This window comes from Capra hircus, chromosome 5, assembly GCF_001704415.2.
Source record: "Capra hircus breed San Clemente chromosome 5, ASM170441v1, whole genome shotgun sequence".
NCBI classification, from domain to species: Eukaryota; Metazoa; Chordata; class Mammalia; order Artiodactyla; family Bovidae; genus Capra; species Capra hircus.
Window position 1 is genome coordinate 73,582,063 of NC_030812.1, and position 19,226 is coordinate 73,601,288.

Genomic DNA, 19,226 nt, shown 5'->3' on the forward strand with positions numbered 1-19,226 from the left:
TTCCCAAGCCCACAGGCCTTGCTGCTGAGCTAACCCCACCCTCTGGCGCCTGTCACAGACTTCTCAAGGTAGCCCTAGGGCTGACCCCTCAAAGCCGCTGCAGTAACTCAGGTAGTTCCAACAGGGACACTAAGAACACCAAGAGTGCACACAGCACCCTAGGGCCAAGGGGAAGGACACCCTGCCCTCTAGTATCCATAGGGTGGATCTCTCAGCTAGCAAGTGAGCCAAAGGGTGGCTCCGCCACAGGACAAAAAGCGATGGGCTTTGTTGGATGGAAACCTGGTTTGCCTGACACCCTCCTCCATGGGCCAAGGGAAGCCTTGGAACAAGAATGGGCAGAGAGCCTGGTCTCAAAGCCTCTTGAGTTCCTGCCCACACACAGGAAGAACAGCCCGCCTCCTGATGGGCTGGGATGGGCATGGGGCCAGCCAGGCTTCCCGGGAGTGTGCACACAGGAGGGAGCACCTGGTTAGCAGAGGTGGCCCCTTGGGATCAGTGACAAGAGCCCAGGCTTCAGAGGCAACCAGCTCTGGGCAGAAGCGTGGGCTCTGTACCCCGAGCGCCTCTGTATCTTCACCTGCATAATGGGGACCACAAACTCCCTTCTGCCTGACTTGTATGTAAAGCCGTCCCCGAAAGAGTGGTCACCACTGACAACAGCAGCAGTCACAGGAATGGCTGGTCAAGGGCAAGAGGGTGGTAGGGGTCAGAGGGGGAAAACAGCAGCAGCCTGGGAGGGATCACAAGTGCTCCTGGAGCCCAGACAGAGTGGAAGCTGGCGACAGTGCAACCCTAGCTTTATTGGTCCAGTTTTTTTCACAGTGAAGCCTCAGAGAACCAAAGGGCCAGCTAATGGTGAGGGAGTAGTGTCTTGAGCCTCTCAGAGTTAAGGGTCTGCAGGATGCCCATAGCCCAACACCTGTCTGCTGCCCTGGTGCCTGGGAGGAAAGAGGGAGGGGTGTCTCTGGGGGGATGGGTGTGGGCCCAGGGCCTGTTCTTCACCGTGGGAGGTGGAAGGGATCACATAAAGTTCTTTATTACAGACCTACAAAAAATGAGAGAATTACATGTATTACTCTCACTTGTCTGGGTTTTTTTCCTTGTCTTTTCACAAAACAGCGGCAGGAAAGAAAAATGCAGGAGGCAGGTGAGCCAGGCCCCAGGATTCAGATCAGAAGGGAGCAAGGAGGCAGGACGAAGCTGCTATTGCAGGTTGGCCCTGGGCTGTGTCCCAGCATCCCAGAAGCAGGGCTTCGAGCCCTAGAGGGAGCAGATGGAGTGGCTGGGAAGACAGCTGCCCCAGTTTTGCAGCAGCCCCATTCCTCGGGTGGCCACCCTGGAGGGCAGCAGGTCAGGAGCACTTGAGGCTCCTATGTTTGGAGGCCTGGTCTCCAAAGCACAGGCCCACAGGGGCCAGACAGAGGGAGGAGGCGGGAGGGGCCAGCACAAAAGGGCGGTGAGTTCTACTGGGGTCCCCTGGGGACCTGGCAGGCAGGGGCAGTCAGGATGCTTCCCTGCTTGTCAGCCAATCAGTTTCTTCAGGAAGGCCTCTAGCTGGTCTTCATCTTTGATCCCCACAAACTTGTCCACCACGTCTCCATTCTTCATGGCCAGTACGGTGGGCACAGCTGACACCTGGGTGGAGAGGACAAAGGAGGTCAAGTCACTCAGAAGTGAGCTCTTCTCCACAGTAGCCCCAAGCTCTGGGGAGCAGGCTGCTGGCTCAGGCCTTGAAGTGACTGCCAGAGCCAGAGGCGGGACCCCCTCCCCTTGCACAGGGGGACTTCAGGGCCTGGAAGTCCACCCACTGGAGCAGCTTTTCCACTGTAGGCTCCCAGCTGTACCCTTCCTCCACCAACCGCATGACTGACTCACTGTCCCAGTGGTTTGGCTGGAATGACAGGAGAGATTAAAATAACCCATGCAGCTGCAGGCCCAGGCTGGGGGCGGGGAGGAGCTGAGGGGCAGCCTGGCACAGGGGAGACCAGGAGAATCCTGTCACTCTTTAGCTGGGGGCCTTGGCCAGGTCACACCACCTTTGGAACCTTGGTGCCTTCTTCTGTGAAATGAGGATGCGTCTCGCTGGTGAAGCTTTAGGAGAGGGATTAGAGGTCTGCATATAAGGCTGAGCAGTCAGGACCAAGCTCTGGGCCGGCTGATCGAATATTGGCCCATTTGGGGCGAGCCACTCCATCACTCTGAGTCTCGTATTTTCACCAGGAAATGGAGATACTACTGGGACTTCCATCAGCGGGTATGAGGGCTGAATAGGGCAATCCAGGCAAAGTCTCAGCACAGTGCCCTGTCCTGAGCACACAGGGAGCACCCCACAAATGAAGGCTACAGTGGGCACGTCACAAAAGTCGAATCTAGGGCCCCAAACAAGTTCCTCTGGCTCCCTGTAATGATGGTTAACGGGGTCCAGAAATTCACTGACTCACTGGGAGTGTGGGAGGTGGGGCTCAGCCTTGAGAGCTGATGTTTATTTATTAGGAGGCTGGACATTCCTGGCTTGTGAAGCGTTTTCTGACGCTCCCCCAGGGGACCTGTATAGATTATATGGTACATAAATGAGGCCGAAGACCTGCTTTGGCACGGCGCATTTTCTGCTGCCTGGGCGCCCCGCCTGGTATCTGTGGGTATTTGATGAAAAAAACCATATAAACAGAACAAGATAAACACAGACTTTTCTTACATACATGTTAACTACAAAGTAACAACAGCAATTTCTAAAACATACCAGGTTTTCACATATTCCAAGTGCGGTCCTGCTGGTGAGTCACTTGGGAGGTCAGACTTAAGATTCAGAATGTTCTAACTGCACACACGGCAGTTACACAACAGAAGTGCAGGTCTGGCCAGTCATGTCTCGGGTGCCCCACGCACTGACTGACTCTGTGGCAGGCTGTGCATTCCTCTCCTAAGAGGCTTTGTAGGACCTAGCCTTCAGGCCCCTCCAAGGACTGTCCTGGGGCTGCTGTGGGTGGCAACTGACAAACTTCCCAGAGGCAGTGTGCAGATAGACCCACTGGCGGTGGTGGGCTGACCACGTGTTTCCCTGTCACGGTCCCACCACTGGCTCCTGTCCTTGTCACTCCTGCCCCTGGCGTGGGTGACGGCAGGAAGCACAGGGTCCACCACGTGGCTGCCAGCTTCTGGGTCCAGAAGGCGCCCTCAGGATGCAGTCCTTGGAGGTGCCCCAGGGCCCACACGTGCTGTCTCTCGCGCCCTCTAGTGGTCTGTGAAGGCAGTGGCCTCACACCTGGCAACTCTCCACTGAGCCCCAGAGGCTCAGGCACTAACCGCTCCACTGTGTACTTGCTGCACCTCACCTGTCCTGTGCTTCTTTAACTGAGATGAAACTGTATCTCAGTGTCTGAGGAGAGGTCTGATTGTTTTTACAGGTCCTCCCTCTAAGCAGGACCCTATGCTCACTGAGGTGGCTTGGAGTAGACTATTTTCCTCTGGAATTCCAGATGATCCCCTGTATAATAATCACATTAGTGTGAACTCATGTACATGGTTGCACACGCAGACCGTGCTGTAGCTGGGTGTACAGCAGACATGCTGCGGCTGCATTTTCATGACAACCAAGGTCTAGTCATTACTTATCAAGGGAGTTCTTTGAGGTCTGAGCCTAGACACACAGACACAGACACACACAGAGCCAAGCTCCTGCCAAAGCAGGATCTCCCAGGGCACTGCAGGGATACCTGGGCTATGACTGGACTCTCCTCACCCCCGCAGAGAGGAGGTGGCTTTGCTGACCCTGAGCTCGGCTCACAAATCTGGAGGGGCTGGTGCTTGCAAAGACTGCCTTAAATGGAAGTGCACGGGGCCTTGGCACATTCTTCTGGAATGGTGATTTCAGTTTCAGGGGATTGTGGTAGAGCAAGAATTCAACTTCCCTCTCCATTCTGGCACCACTGAGGCAAGCGAGGGGCCAGAGAAGGAATGAAGAGATGCACTAAAATGTGCTGCCTTCCTCCTGCCCAGGAAGCCACGTGGAGGTGGCCCAGGCTTGGCCAAAGAACCCAGGAGAGGTAACACGTGTGTGTCCCCACCCTGCCCATGCCGCCACTGTGCTTGGCGCCCTGCCTTGTCCTCTCCTGTCTCAGCCCAGTTTCCTTCATTTGAGAACTGCTAAGGACCTCCTGGGGACAGCTGCAGCACTTGCTACTGTTAAGTCGCTAAGTTGTGTCTGACTCTTTGTGACCCCATTGACTGTAGCCCACTAGGCTCCTCTGTCCACGGGATTTCTCAAGCAAGAATACTGGAGTGGGTTGCCATTTCCTTCTCCAGGGGCATCTTCTCGACCCAGGGATCAAACCCAGGTCTCCTGCATTGGCAGATGAATTCTTTTCCACTGAGCCACCAGGGAAGCCCAGTGACTGAAGTACTGTGTGATTTCCAGTAACGCTGAAATACTATGATTCAATGAACTGTCTGTGAGGTTATGGTGGCGGCGGTGGTGTAGTCGCTAAGTTGCATCCGACTCTTGTGACCCCGTGGACTATAGCCTGCCAGGCCTCTCTGCCAATGGGGTTCTCCAGGCAAGAATACTAGAGTGGGTTGCCATTTCCTTCTCCACTATGAGGTTATACAGACCATTAAAAAAATTTCAAACAAAAAACCCAAATGAGGTACCCCAAATGTTGGCAGTGATTTGTCTGGATGGTAAGATTACTGCTATTTGGTTGTTCTGAAAATGCTGTTTAAAGGGCATTCTCTGTAAGATGAGATAAATAATGAAACTCCATGTGTGAGGTGAACATCAGAAGCCCCAGAGGACAGTATTAAGGGTCAAGGTCCACAGCCTGAGCCACTCTTTCTCTGCAGGGTCTGGACAATCGGGGAATGCCCAGCCAGAGAACCTGAGGAGGTGGGGAAGAAGAGGGCCCTTCACTTGGCCAACTCAGGGCAGTGTGTGTGTGGTGGGGGGAGGCACACCCCAAGGCCCTGGGCGACCTTCCCTCCTCTCTCCTTTGGGAGATGGTGAAATTCTAGGGTGGATAGTTGATGGAAACATAGAGTGTGGTGGCAAGGGAGAGGAATTTGTGCAAAGAAGGAGACACACCCTAAGAATGTGTGCTGGGCTTGGGAGTGGCAGAAGAGTTTGGGGAGAAGCCCCTAATTCCCTGAATATGATTTAAAGCAGCTTCTCCAAGTTCATTCGCCATTTGGAAAAGGCCTTCAGGCCTTGGAGCAAGCTGTCCCAGGAGGAGCTATGGATCCCTTAGCTGACATGTCCTCACACTCTCTTCCGAAACACCAGGTGTGAAGGAAGGAAGGAAGGAAGGAAGGAAGAGGGTAGGGGGAGGGTCAGCAAGAATCCCTGCGGGAGCTTCCTTAGCCAACAATGACCTGGCAACTGGTCAGCTCAGGACCTGGCAAGACCAAAAGGCTGTGTCCAGGTGACCTGGGCCCAGCAGCCTTGAGGTCCCTCTGTATGACCCATGTACTCTCTGGACAGTGGACAGAGAAGACCCTACAAGAGAACCTCTCCCCTGCCACACACTTGCCAGGCTTAACCACAGGACTTCAGGGCCAGGCCCGACGTCACCAGGAACGCAGACTTCTGGCAATCCCAGCAAGGTGGTCCTGGGAATTCTTACCACCCGTGTGACCACAGCTGGAGGAAGTGGGTTATCCCTTGTATCCTTATAGTTACCACAGCTCCTGGGGCATGGTTGGTGCTTGGGATGTGTTAGCCTAAGTTCCACTGGCTGAGACCAAAGCTGTGGTATCAGGAGGGAGGGAGCCTAAGACATGTGGAGTCTGTCCGTCCTCCTGGGGTGGCCAGAAGCTCCAGCCCTGAACTCATACCGGAAGGCCATACCCATTCCCACAGCTCCCATGGGTCTCTGGGGAGGGATGGACAAGCAACGAAATCAGGGGGGCCTTAAATGGCCAGACCAGTGCCTCCCTGACTGAGCGATCAGTGGGACAGCTGAGCCCTGTAAGCCGCTCTGGGCACCCAGTGCTGTGGGCAGTCTCACTGGGGTAACATCCCCCCAACCACCTGCAGTCATCATCTGTGGCTTTGCCTGCCCAGCATCTCTTGCCCTTGCCTCTGGTCAGGGCAGCCCGGCTTTCTTTGAGGGACCACTCCTAGCCCCAGGTCTAGGGGTAGCCAGTCTATTCTCACCCTGCCCCCACCCATTTCCTGCCACAGGGACTGTGGTGGACAGGCATCTCTACTTGACTTGGTCTCAAGGGAATCAAACATGGACTTCCAAAGTCTGAGAAAGGGAGAGGCCACCTCTTTCATCACTACTACCAGGAAGAGTGAAGGTTCACTATGGCCAGATCCAGATATTTCAGAGAACCAGAAATATGGATTTTCACATGAAATCTTAGTTTTAAATATTAGCATCCAGTCCATTACTAAAAAAAAAAACAAAAAACAAAAAACAAAACACACCACTTCGAGGACCAGCCCAGTCAAGTCACTGAGCCAGATGTGACCCACAGGCCACCAGGTATGTGACCCTTGCTCTGTAATGACTGTCTTCAGTATGGCTATTCAGGGTCCTCCCAATGTGGCCACAGTCGGCCTTCCCAGCTGCCTGTTTGCTCACTCAGGGTCTTTGTAAAAGATATCTGCTCTGCCAGAATCCACTTCTAAAGGGCTGCATCGTTCATTCTTTACCCCTTCCAGGTCTCTGCTCAGATGGTGCTTTTCAGTGAGGCCTTCCCTACCCAATCCTTTAAAAAAAGGAAACCCTCCCTGCGCTAGGCCCAGCACTCCCACCTGCTATTCCTGATTTCTTTTTTCCCAGGACACTTATTATCTGAAACAGGGAACAGTGACCTGTGGCCCACAAGTCTAACCCTGGAATTTTGTAAATGAAGTTTTGCTGGCACATGGCCGTGCCCATTCATGTAGATTCTATGGTTACCCCCGAGCTACCAGACAGGCGAGCATTTGCAACAGAGACCGGTGTCCTACAAAGCCTCAAACAGGTACCATCTTGTCCTTTAGAGAACAAGTTTGTGGATGCCCAATCTAAAACACTAGCACTCAGGCTCCACGAAGGCAGGGACTCTGTTAGTTCTGTTCACTGCCGCATCCTCAGCCCCGAGTCACAGCCCTGGCATTGAAGGCACTCTGGATACATGTCTGCTGAAGAAATGGACAAGTCAATCAAACACGGGAGAGCAGCTCATGTCTTCGTGTCTGTGTGCTCTTGGCCCTGCCTTCTTCACGGCTCTGCTCAGAGGGTCCCTCTAACGTGACACATCCTTGTCCCCTTTACTCCCCTCCCTGCTCCCCTTGGGACAAGGAGCTCATCTTGTTTGTGCCAGCATCATGTACGCCTGGCACACTGCAGGGACGGATAGATGAATCCATGAATGAGGAAGGGCCATCAACTTCCTGAGACGCAGAGAAAAACCTGGTGTTTGGGATCATACATCCCAGTTCCTAAAGGTATTGAAGAGAGACAGAAGGCTCAGAGGATTAATGGAGTCACAGCTGCAAAGTGTTCTAAACCCCTGAGAGTTCTAGAAAGAATCAGGACACACCCTTACTGACTCCCTGCTGGTCCCTAAGACATTTCCAGCTACCCCGTGACCCCAAGCACCCCCACCAGTTGCCCTGTAGCAATCCCCTGCCGATCCATACCTCATATTCTAGGGCGAGGTCTGTGTGGTCATCGATATCCACTTTGGCCATCACCACCTTTCCATGCTGCTTGGCCACCACCTTCTCTAACCGGGGCCCCAGGATCTTGCAGGGACCACACCACCTTGGAAGGGGAGAAAGAAGCATCCCATCACAGAAGTGCTCGCCCAATGATCTATAGTCCTCTGGGACCTTCCCCCATCCTACGTCTCTCTGCTGGACCCTCTCCCCTGGTTACCTCTCCCTACAGTGTGTGAATGTTAACCTGCAATGCTGACATGCCAGTTAATTACAGGAGACTCTGCAACTAGGGAATTTTCACAGGTCCTGGATTTCTAATAACATGGGCCTCATCCTAAGATTCTTAGAAGGGTTATTTCACTAATTTCATTCTACCTAAAAGAAATAAACTGTTGTACAGAGGAAAATGGGATTTGAAGTCAAAACGTTTAGGTTCAAAGACAGGCTTTCTCACCAATCAGCTAATTATTCTGAAGCCTCAGTTTCTTCATGTGAAAGAGACTGTGGCTGTCAAAGCTCTGATGACAAATTAACTAACATGATGTGGATAAATGTGCTTTGTAAGCTGCGGAGTTACTTCAAACACCTCACAGCCTCAGAACTAAGGTAGCAGAAACCAGTGGCTAGGGAGTTTCATGACATGCCAGTCACAGCACCAGGACCTCTTCAGTTTTTACTACTCAGAACCCTCAACCCAGCAAAGGAAAAAAAAAAAAAATCTTCCTAAGAAACTGAGGCCCATACAAGTTCCCAGAACTGTGCAAGGTCTGGGACTGCATCCAAGACTGTGTTCCAAGGGTCCTCTTTGAGGCCCAGGTTACTCTGTGATCCCTGAGGCCCTGGGTCAACCGCCATGACTGCACTGGACACAGATGTTCCCCTCCAAGTGGTAAGCCTAGGCTGTTATCCCTAAGTATGCGGCACTAAGGACAGTGGCTGGCACTCAATGAACAAATTCAACCCTTGCTTTCTTGGTGGGGAAGAAGATGAGGCATCAGCCAACTCTTCATCCATCTTGGAAGCTCTCTCTGGTGTGCTCACCAGACCAGGATGGCAGGATAGCTCTGCCTTCCATGAATCCTTGGTTGGTGACTCCCGTTTTATTCTCAGCCTTTAAAACCCTTTGCATTCAGAGATTCCAACAAATAAACTCACAACACCTAAAAACCCAGTCTGCAAGACTTTATCTCCCACCACAAGTGAAGACAAGAAGGAACAAGGCCACCACATGGCCTGCCCAAGGTACATGGTGAGTCAGAGAAAGAATAGGAACAAAACCAAAAGAATCTGTCAGTGGTTTGCCCAGAAGGCCTTCCAACTTTTAACTCAGGCTACACTGGTTCCTTTCAGGCTGCCCTATTTTGAGGGGTTTGTCCAGTTGTTTTGGAGTCAGACATTGAGCCAGGTCTCAAAGGTCCAGAAATGAAGGCCAGGCCAACAACCAGAAGACCATAGGCACTTAAATATCCCTAAAACAAACTCATACAGCATTGGAAAGAAACTCTCTGCCCATGGCCTGCAAGTGTGGGCACCACTGCAATGGCACTGAAAACTTTTTGCCAGCCCTTTCCAGTCTGGATGGCAAGAGGTTAAAATAAAACTAACTCTCTGCAGGGATCTGTATACGTTTGGTATACACCAAAGGGCAGATGATGCTAGAGGCATGTTTTCCCTGAGTTGGTTCAAGTTGAAAAGGACCTGAGCCTCTTGGGCAGTGAAATACAGAAGATAAGTGCTTCCAAGCACTAATCATAGTGAGTTTTTAAAAGTTATTTTTAATTGAAAGATAATTGTTTAACAATATTGCATTGATTTGTGTCATACATCAACATGAATAAGCCATAGATATACGGAGTGAGTTTTGAAGACTGTTTACTAGTCTGTCTCCTATCAAACTACACGTAATCTTTGAGAGAAGGGATTGGGTCTCCTCAGACTTTGCAATGAGTCTAAGTATGTTGTTGTTCATTCACTTAGTTGTATCTGACTTTTTGTGACCCCGAGTCCATGTATGAGAAGTATCAAATGGAGTACTGAGACACAGAAGCCTCTCAATAAATAAATACCTGAATAAGCGATACCCCAGGCTTCCGCAAACCCCCAGGACTCACTGTGCATGGAAATCCACAACCACTGGTGTCTCACTATTGACAACTCGGTCTTGAAAGTCAGGTCCATCCTGGATGTTAAAGGTTGTTGAACAGACTCTGGTGGTGTATATAGACCGGGCTTGGCTGGGTGCTACTGTCAGGTAACCAGGACTGTACTGCGGGGTCTGCAGGGCCCTGGAGGCAACGGGTGCCCACCGACTCTGAGAGGGCTTCCCAGAGATTATGGAGGTCAGGAACCTCCTCAGAAGAAGTCGCTGAGCCATCTGTGAGGGGAAGAGGCAGGGACAGTGGGGGCAGTCAACATATCAGGAAATAATAATAAAGACGTATGTGGGAGTACGGTGGTGGTGGTGGTGGTTGGGGGGGTGGGGTGGGTTCAAGACGCAGGACCAGAAGTAAAACGCTGGAAAATAATCCATAAGATTTTTGGAGTAGAGGTGAGTAAAGGATGAGAATCAAAGGGAAGGAATCAATAACCAGCACAGGTTAAAAAAAAAAACAAAAACAGTACAAGAAAACTGGGTCGACAACCAATGAATCAGGATATTATGGAATTACAATAGAAGAGGAGGAACCAATATTTACAAAGCATCCGCTAACAATCAGGTATCTTACATACATTAGTCTTCCTAGATCAACGTTGCAAATGTTTCAATAACGCTATCACTCAAAAGGATTCCGAGGCTCAGGTAAATTGTGACATGCCCAAAATACATTATTAAATAAGAGTCAACAATGGAACCCAAGGCGGTCTGAGAAATTCTTACTCTATCGATTACTCTTCCTAAAAGTATTTTAACGGAAAATTAAAGACAAAGAGAGGGTTGTCAAAGGATCAGGAAAGAGGAACCACAATTCAGGGAGCAACGAAGAGGCATGGGGGCAGGAGTGTGGGGGAACTAAAAAGGAGGGACGTGTGTGTAGAAGGAACTGGGGAACTGGACGTCAGCAGGGACCCCGGCTCCTCGGAAGACAGGTTTCCCCCTCCACGGTCTCCGCCCGCTGGGCCGCCGGCCCGCACAGGAAAACGCCTGCAGTGTGCCTCAGCCGCAACACCACTTCGAGCCACCCCAAGGGCCTCCTACCTCCCTGCAGCGAGAGCGGAGGAATGCACAGCGGGTCCCTCCGCACCGGTCAAGGGCACTTCTGTTGTCACTTCCTGAGGGGGCGAGCCTTTACCGTCACTTCCGGGGACGGGCAACCTAGAGCAAGTCTTTCCGTAACGCGAGGGAAGACGGGGGCGGAGCCTCAGCTGAAAACCGGAAGAGAAGGACTCCTGGAGGAAGAAACCGGAAGGAGGGCCGTTCTTTAGGGGAGAGACCGGAAGGGGCGTGTCTTCAGAGGAGGAGCCGGAAGAGGCCGGCAGGCCGGAGGGGAGGAGCCGGAAGAGGAAGGGAAGGAGGAGAGGGCGTCCGCAAGGTACTGGCTGGAGAGAAGGGCGGGAGGTGTGGTTCCGGAGTTTGCAAACTCTTGGCTTATCGGCCGTACAACATCGACCACCCCTTTGTCTCATTGTCTCGGTGCTTCTTCGGAGCCAAAGAGGGAGCTTTGTGGCCCTTGGGTGTCGCAAGCGACTGTATAACCTCAGGGTTTGGGGCAAGTCACCCTGCCCCTGGGGGCTTCAGTTTCTCAATATGTGACCTGAAAGGCTATACTTATTCTCCCCCCAGGACTCTCAAGCTCGTCTCTTTGGAATGCTGGGGAACTGGGCCCAGACTAGATATCAGATGGCGATGTTACTTGGAGGGCTTGCCTTTGAGGCCCCACGTAAAGTGTGATGACCTGTGAACCTGCTTGGGCCTGGGTCTTGCTTGCACATCTGTTGTCGCTGTCATGGACAACAGGGGTTTAGGCACGTGTGTCCCAGGCTGGTGTCTCAGTCACCCCTTGTCTCTCCTGCACCCTGTACCTTACCTTATGACCTGTTCTGTGAATACATCAGTGCCTTGTCCTTCCTCCTTGCCTTTGCTTAAAAAAAATTTTTTTTCCCCTCTGTCCACTTGGTAGAATACCTCTTCATCACCTCTTCTTCGAGCAACATTTCTTGCCTCCTTCTCCCTGGTGCTTTGTCCAGAACTTTGACACGTTGCACAGTGTCTGTCTTCCACGAGATCATGTGCTTCCTGAGAGTAGGGATTTGTAGCTTTTACACATTTCCATAGGCCCAGCACCAACCTGATACAGTGCCTGACTCACAGAGAATGTGCCATAGATGCTTATTAAACTGCATATCTTTTGCTATCCCAGAGAATGGTTCACAGTCTGAGTGGTTGGTTATATGACTTGCCCAAGGTCATGAAGCAGGTAAATTGGCAGAGCCCCATCTCTCACGCCTCCATTTCAATCTACACTACAGCCAGTGGGAATCCTAATTACGTAGTTTGCTTAAATCTCTCTTCTATGCTTGTGCTGTGTAGTTGCTACTCCCAATGACTGGAAGGCTTTTCCCTCTACTGTCCATCTGAGGAAATGCTGCCAGCTACCAGATTAGGCATCATCTCTGGAGACACACCTGATCCTCTTCGAGTGGGGTTAAATTGCCTCCACTGAGCTTCCACAGCCCCTGTGCATCTATCAGTCAGTCAGGCACTCAGTGCCCGAGATTGTTTCTGTTTACTCCTCCCTCACTATGCTGTCTGCACCTGGTGGTCTGTCTCTCCGTTGCTTACTTTGGAATACAGCTGTGTATGGTTGTGCATGTGTGCTCAGTCGAGTCAGACTTTTGCGACCCCGTGGACTAGAACCCACCAGTCATCTCCATCTATGGAATTTTCCCAGCAAGAATACTGGAGTGGGTTGCCCTTACATCCTCTAGGGGATCTTCCTGACCCAGGGATTGAACCTGCCTTTCCTACCTTGGCAAGTGGATTCTTTACCACTGAGCCACTTGGGAATCCCTGGAAGGTAACTCTGTGCTCACCACTGTACCACCGACATGCTGACTTTGGGGCATGGATCATCCATAGGAGGTGCTCAGTGAGTATGTGTTTCATGAACAAAGAACAGGGACCCAAATCATACCTTTGACTCCAGATCCTATTTTCCCTACCACATTGCATGGGCTAGTTGTGCCCTTCCAAAGTCATTGCCATGTTTTCCTCCAGCTCATTTTGGCCACATCATGCTGTTATTTGTTCTCTGTCCAACTGGCAGGTTCACTGGCTCACTCCGCAGGCAGGCAGGGACACAGCCACAGCTGTTCAGGGACCTTCCTCTGGGATGGGGTGATGACCTCCTTGGAACAGGTCTACATTCCCTGGTCAGCCTTCCACTAAATAGAGTCTCTTGTCTGTTGTGGGCAGGAGACCAGGGGCGGGCATGGGCAGGCATGGTCTCCTCCACCTTGTCTGACCTCTTGTTTTTGCCTCTGCCTCCACCTAGGACTGGAGCCAACAGTGATGATCTGTAGCGGGACCCCAGGCCCCCTGCCTCTCCTGAGGTCAGCGTCCGTTGGTGCAGCTGTTGCTGTTAATGCCAGATGCCATCTGGCTGGGGCGCTCCCATCCTGACTGTTTTCATTTCTGTTTTTCTGTATCTTCAGTGCTTTATTTTCCAGGGCCTCTTTGTTCAGTCACTAAGTCACAACTCTGCAACACTGTGGACTGCAGCTCACCAGGCTTCCCTCTCCTTCTAATTAACCCTGTTTAGCATTTCCACAGCATTTTCTAGAAGGTCAATTTCCCTGATTAATTCACATCCTGAATTCCAAAGGAGGACCAGTCCTGTTTATCCTCACTCCATAGTCGCTGCACGTCCGTTGACCTCAGGCTTCTCTGCTGAGAAATGAGAAGAAGGATGCCTTCCTCATAGAGGGCTGTGAGGTTGCAAGAAGGGTGGAGCACAGGGCCTGGCACGTTGTTAGTGCCTGATGATGAAGGTGTCTTCTTCCACCTGCAGGGTGAGAACCTGGAGAGGGTTGCGCACACAGTGGGCTCCAGAGGGGCTTCCCAGCCCTGTGAGGGTCCACCTGCTCAGCCAGAGCTGACCCGGCCTGGCTCTGGCTCAGTCACGAGGCAGGCTCAGGGCTCAGATGTGAGGGGAGGAGAAGGTAGCTAGGACTGGCAGTCTGAGCTAGAGTAAAGCTTCTGCCCTCTTACTTATGTACTGCAGTGTTTTTCAACCTGTGGTGTGTGAGCCACCTGTAGGTTTGAGAATTCAATTTAGTGGGTTGTGAAAGTCACTCAGTTGTGTCTGACTCTTCGCGACCCCATGGACTATACAGTCCACGGAATTCTCCAGGTCAGAATACTGGAGTGGGTAGCTGTTCCCTTCTCCAGGGGATCTTCCCAACCCAGGGATAGAACCCAGGGTTCTATCCCACATTGCAGATGGATTCTTTACCATCTGAGCCACCAGGGAAGTGGGTTGTGATCAGCTTTTAAAGAAACAATCATAGGACTTCCCTGGAGGTCCAGTGGTTAAGACTCCTCACTTCCACTGCAGGGGGTGCAGGTTCAGCCCCTGGTCTGGGAACTAAGATCTTATATGCTGTGTGGCACAGCCAAAAAATAATAAAAGAAAATCAGAGTTTTTCAGAGTACATTGCATATTTTAAGTATTGTTTTGTGAAATATTTCTTGGTGTTATGTCGACATATCTGTGTGTCCTAGGTTGTGATAAAGAATGTATTTCTTACTTTGGATCATGGTCAAAGGGTTTGAAAGCTACTGATCTATTGAAGAGTTACCAAACACCTGACACTGTTCTGAACACCCTTCATGTATTAATTCATTTACCCTACAACCCTGTAAGGTTGTTACTGTTACAGCCCTTGTCTTACACATAGAGAAAATGAGTTACATAAAGGTTAGGTATCTTGTCCAGAATCATCCATATAGTAGGAGGTGGAAACTTAAAGGTGATGTACTTCCCCTAGCAAGGATTTAATTTAACCTCTTCCCCACCCACCCCTAGGACCAGCTGGCCAATCTAGGGCACCAGAGGGCAGTGTCGGGCTCAAACCCTTGAAGCTGGTGGTGAGGCAGGTGGGCGGCAGCAGTTTTCAGCCGTGGCTCTAAGGAGAGGCGCCCGCACGGTGGCAGTATGGTCTCGCAGCCTCCCCTAGGGCTGGCCACGGTCGTGGGATCACAGCTACCTCAAATCTTCAGGGGACAAGGCTGTGGTACAGGTCCCTCTCAGAAACCATGTGTTTGGGGATTTCATGGCTGGAGGGAGGCACCTTAAAATAAAACACAGAGATGGTGGGTCACAGTCTAAGCTGATAGTTTCTCTTCAGGAGGTGTTGCTCCTGGAGTATGTTTGCTTTTTGCCTTTTGTGTGTATTTTAAAGCACTGTTGCAGAACAATCAGAATTGTGACTTATGTTTTGCAATTCAGGAAGCTGGTTTCATGTGATTCATGTTCTGTCACGTTTCCAACAATTACACAATGTCCCCTCACCCCTTTCTAATATGAAGACAAGCCTGGAACAGTGACAGAACCCTTTACTCCTAGACTGGCAGGAGCATCCTTCTGGGATGGTAGGTCTGGAGTGTCATGGCTGATGTGGTGGTGGGGGCTGGTTTATGTTATTACCTCCCTTGCCCACCCCCGTGTCCTCAGGAGACACATCCAGGCTGGGCACCAGGGCTCATTCTAGATTCCACTCGCTGTTGAGGTGAGGCTCCTCACATGTTCCTGTCTGGTCAGGTCTGGTGGCTCAGATTCTGTCTGGCAGGGCAAAACCTGCAGCTGTGAGATGCTGGGGAAGGGTCGCAGATAAGGATCTTTCTTGGCCCGTGCTTTGCCTCCTTCACCCTGTGGCGCATTCCTCTTCCCAGTCTTTGCACAGGAGCAGCCGGAGGGTAGAAGAATAAGCCCTAGGCCCCAGTTTGAACCATGTCTTTTTCACCAGCTCTGCCCATGACCCGCTGCCTGACCTTGAGTACGTTGGTCAACCCTTCTGGCATCCTTCCTTATCTGTATGAAGTTCTAACAATGCTTACTCCACAGAAAGGTTAAGAACTTTCATAATAGGAAATAATGGCCAGCACATCTGTGGGCCTTAACACATGACTTGCAAATGTTCTAGCACTTTTCATATTTCCACTCATTTTATCCTCACAGTAAGCAGAATACTGTTATTAGTTGCCTTTTATAGCAAAATACTGTTACAGTTGCATTTTGTATTTTATAGGAGAGAAACTGAGGTCCTGAAAGGATAAATAACTTACCCTAGATCATGAATCAGGCAAATGGTAGGGCTGGGACTCACCCAGGCAGACTGGCCCCAGGAGGTGTATGCGTAGCCCTTTAGTTCTACTATGTCTTTCATATTATCTTTAAATAAAACATAGTGTGTAAATACTCTTTGAAGAGGTAGCTTTATTGTAAATATTTAGTCTTTTTTTTTTTTTTTGGTAGCATTGTGTAGCTTGTGGGAAATTAGTTCCCCAACCAGGGATCAAACCGGGGCCCCTGGCAATAAAAGCACTGAGTCCTAACCACTGGATTGCCAGGGAAGACCCCCAGACCTCACATCTTGATAGGAGTTGTATAAGTTTTATTATTATTGTTAATTTTATTTTTTGCTGTGCCACATGGCATGTGGGAACTTAGTTCCCAACTAGGAATTGAACCCCCACCCCCTGCAGTGGAAACGTGGAACCGTAACCACTGGACTGCTGGGGAAGTCCTGTTGTAGAAGTTTCGGCCATCTTTATTCTACCATGGCGTCTCACAGCAGAGGCTTCAGGGTGCCCCTTCTCCTGGTAGACTGACTTATTTTAAACTTAAACATGGCTAGGGTTAAGGGGCTCATCTCATACATTTTTGTAGTTGCTCTATTTCTAACCTACAATGATGGATTGTAACACACTGAACATTTTGATACTACATTGCCATTTTTTTCTGTTGGTGGCACTCTTCTGCATCTAATTAATTTATATGATTTGGAATGATTTGAGAGACTGGTCTGAGATGGAATATTTCAAAAAGATTGAAAAAACAGGTGACAGACTTTTGAAGGATTTTGCAATTGGCATTAAGCTTGGGGCTTTCTCCAGGAGAGCAGGCAAATCAGTCTTCTTCATGTAGACTTGCAGGAGGAGTGAGACAGTCTGTTGGTCCTTTCTTCCCTGCTTAAATACATCTGCTGGATGCCATTTTTTATTTTGGGGTTGATGGATCAGTCATATGATGTACTTGGATTAAATACTTGGGCTAAAGCATCTCATATATCTGCCCATCGACTTACTTTGTAGCAGATTTATGTTCCGTCTGGGATGCCAGACTGAAGTCAGTGCTTTTTTTTAAAGCCCACAGCCTGACAAAAACCTTTCCCCAGTCAGCATTTTTACCATATTTTAAAAATATAAGCATCTGTAGGGAAATGATGCAGGCTCTTGTTGCTTTTCTAGGGAAGAATCCAACGTGGCTTTGGAGGCTGATGTTGTGACTGATCAGAGAACCGAGAATCCTGAGGCTGAAGCCTCATCAGGGCTGATACTCTGGACTCCGGAGCTGTCCTCTTCTCTTGAGTCATCCCATCCTACCTGCATCACAGGATGTCTGGTTTGGTGGAGTGGATTCATACTCTTCTTGAGGATACTTTTGTAGAATCAGCATTTCAGCACTTCTCTTCCTTCCTATGGGCACAGTTTTCTAGGTTTGGTAACTGTTTGCTCTCTTGACTTCTTATAACCCAGTGTCCACATGAAGGAATCGCATAGGGTCAGTGATAAGGAGATGATTGCTTTCAGTTCAGTTCAGTCGCTCAGTCGTGTCCGACTCTGATTGCTTTAATGGTTTAATATTTAGAGGATGGCTCAGAGGAGGTGGATTTTTGAAACACCGCATCACTGACTTGCTATGTAATGGGTTTCTGCCTCAGGTTCCTCATCTGTAAAATGGGAAGAGTGATATCTAGTACCTCTTAGGGTTGTGGTGACAATTAATGTAGCAAGCTATTTCATGCATGTGTTACTTGTCTATTGCTGTGTAACAAATAACCCCCAAATTCAGCATCTCAAAACAAACATTATCTTGAAGTTTCTGTGGATCAGCAAACAGGAAGCAGCTTCTTGATTCTGGCTGGGTGGTTCTGGCTCAGGGTCTCTCACGAGGCTGTGTGTGAGTTGCTGGCCAGAGCTGCAGTCATCCAAAGTTAGGACTGGGATACAGTGCGCTTCCAGGCTCACCCATATGGCTGCGGGCAGAGCTTGGTTCCTTGCCACATAGGCTGCTCCACATTGGATGTCCTTTCAAATTCAACATGACAGGTGGCCTCTCTCGGAGCAAGGAACTCCTAGAGAGAGACAGAAAGCACAGTTTCTTGGTAGATGAATGTCACAGTCTTTTTTATACCCTAATCTTGAAAATGACATCTTGTCACTTCTGCTGTATTTTGTTTGCTAGAAATGAATCACTAAGTCCAACCCACACCCAAGAGGAGGGGGTTAAGCTCCACCTCTTTGAGGGAGAAGTATCCAATAATTTGTGGACATACCTTTAAAGTCACCACCACCAGTTCTGGGCATATAGTGAATGCTCAATGAATGATTAGGTGTTATGATGAGCTTAGCAGACAAATTCATTTTTTGGTGAGTTGATTTCCAGGAAGGCTTTAGGGACACCCCACTTTTATCATGCAAAAGGAATTTTGGGCTCATATTAACCCTGAGATTACATTCATTTTCTTGTCACTTGGGAGGGAAGAGTCTTCCAGAGACTGGTGTTGTCCAGCTGGGTCTATCAGTCCAAAGAGTCTAGGAGAGGAGCACACAACACTTAAAGTTCCCTTCTCTAGACCGAACACATTTTCTCCCCCGACACCCGATGCAGTGTCTTCTCAACTGGGGCCAACAGATGACACCAGTGGCACCACCTGGACCGGGGGGCAGAGCCCACGCCCTGCCAAGGGCTCCCAGCCTCTCCTGCCCCCAGCAACTTTACAGTCCAAAAACAGAGATGATTTTTAAAAATAAATGAATTTATTTCACCATGGAGTATAAATCCCAATTTGGGCAAAAGAGGGGGAAAAAAAAAAAAAAAAGCTCTGCAAACCTAAAACCTCAGTTTCCCTTGTATATGGTTTTCTATTTTTATATAGTTACAAGCAGTTGGAACACTTCCATATCCTGATTCTTTTAGCTTTGTCACACATGTACTTGCATCAATATTATGTAGTCTTTTACCACTTTTTAGTTTTTGAGGGCTGTTTAATATTCATGGGCTGAATGTACCATAGTTTACATAACTATTCTCCATTTTTCTCTTTTCATTCTGTTCTTAATATAAAAGATAATTTGCTTATTTTTTATGTATGTTGTTTTCTGCCATAATTATTTTTGCCCATGCGTTTTGCCTTTTAATATTTATCATTTTCTTTAAAATAGGCATATTAGTCAGGCAGGATGGTTGTACCTAGAAATGTTAAACCTTTTCCCCTGGGGAATTACTCTGTTGCTTCTAAACTTGGAAAGTCGTTTCTTTTATTATAGTACCTCCTCTTCACCTCTAGTTTC

At 49.6% G+C, this 19,226-nt stretch overlaps 1 protein-coding gene across 1 annotated transcript; it reads right to left on the minus strand.

Moving 5' to 3' along the window:
- On the minus strand, nucleotides 784-10,967 carry TXN2 (thioredoxin 2). Its single transcript, XM_005680657.3, has 4 exons — nucleotides 10,848-10,967; nucleotides 9,763-10,025; nucleotides 7,631-7,754; nucleotides 784-1,638 (listed from the first exon to the last, which is right to left on the minus strand). Exons 2-4 carry the CDS (start codon nucleotides 10,023-10,025, stop codon nucleotides 1,525-1,527), a joined length of 501 nt encoding a protein of 166 aa, XP_005680714.2. The 5' UTR covers nucleotides 10,848-10,967; the 3' UTR covers nucleotides 784-1,524.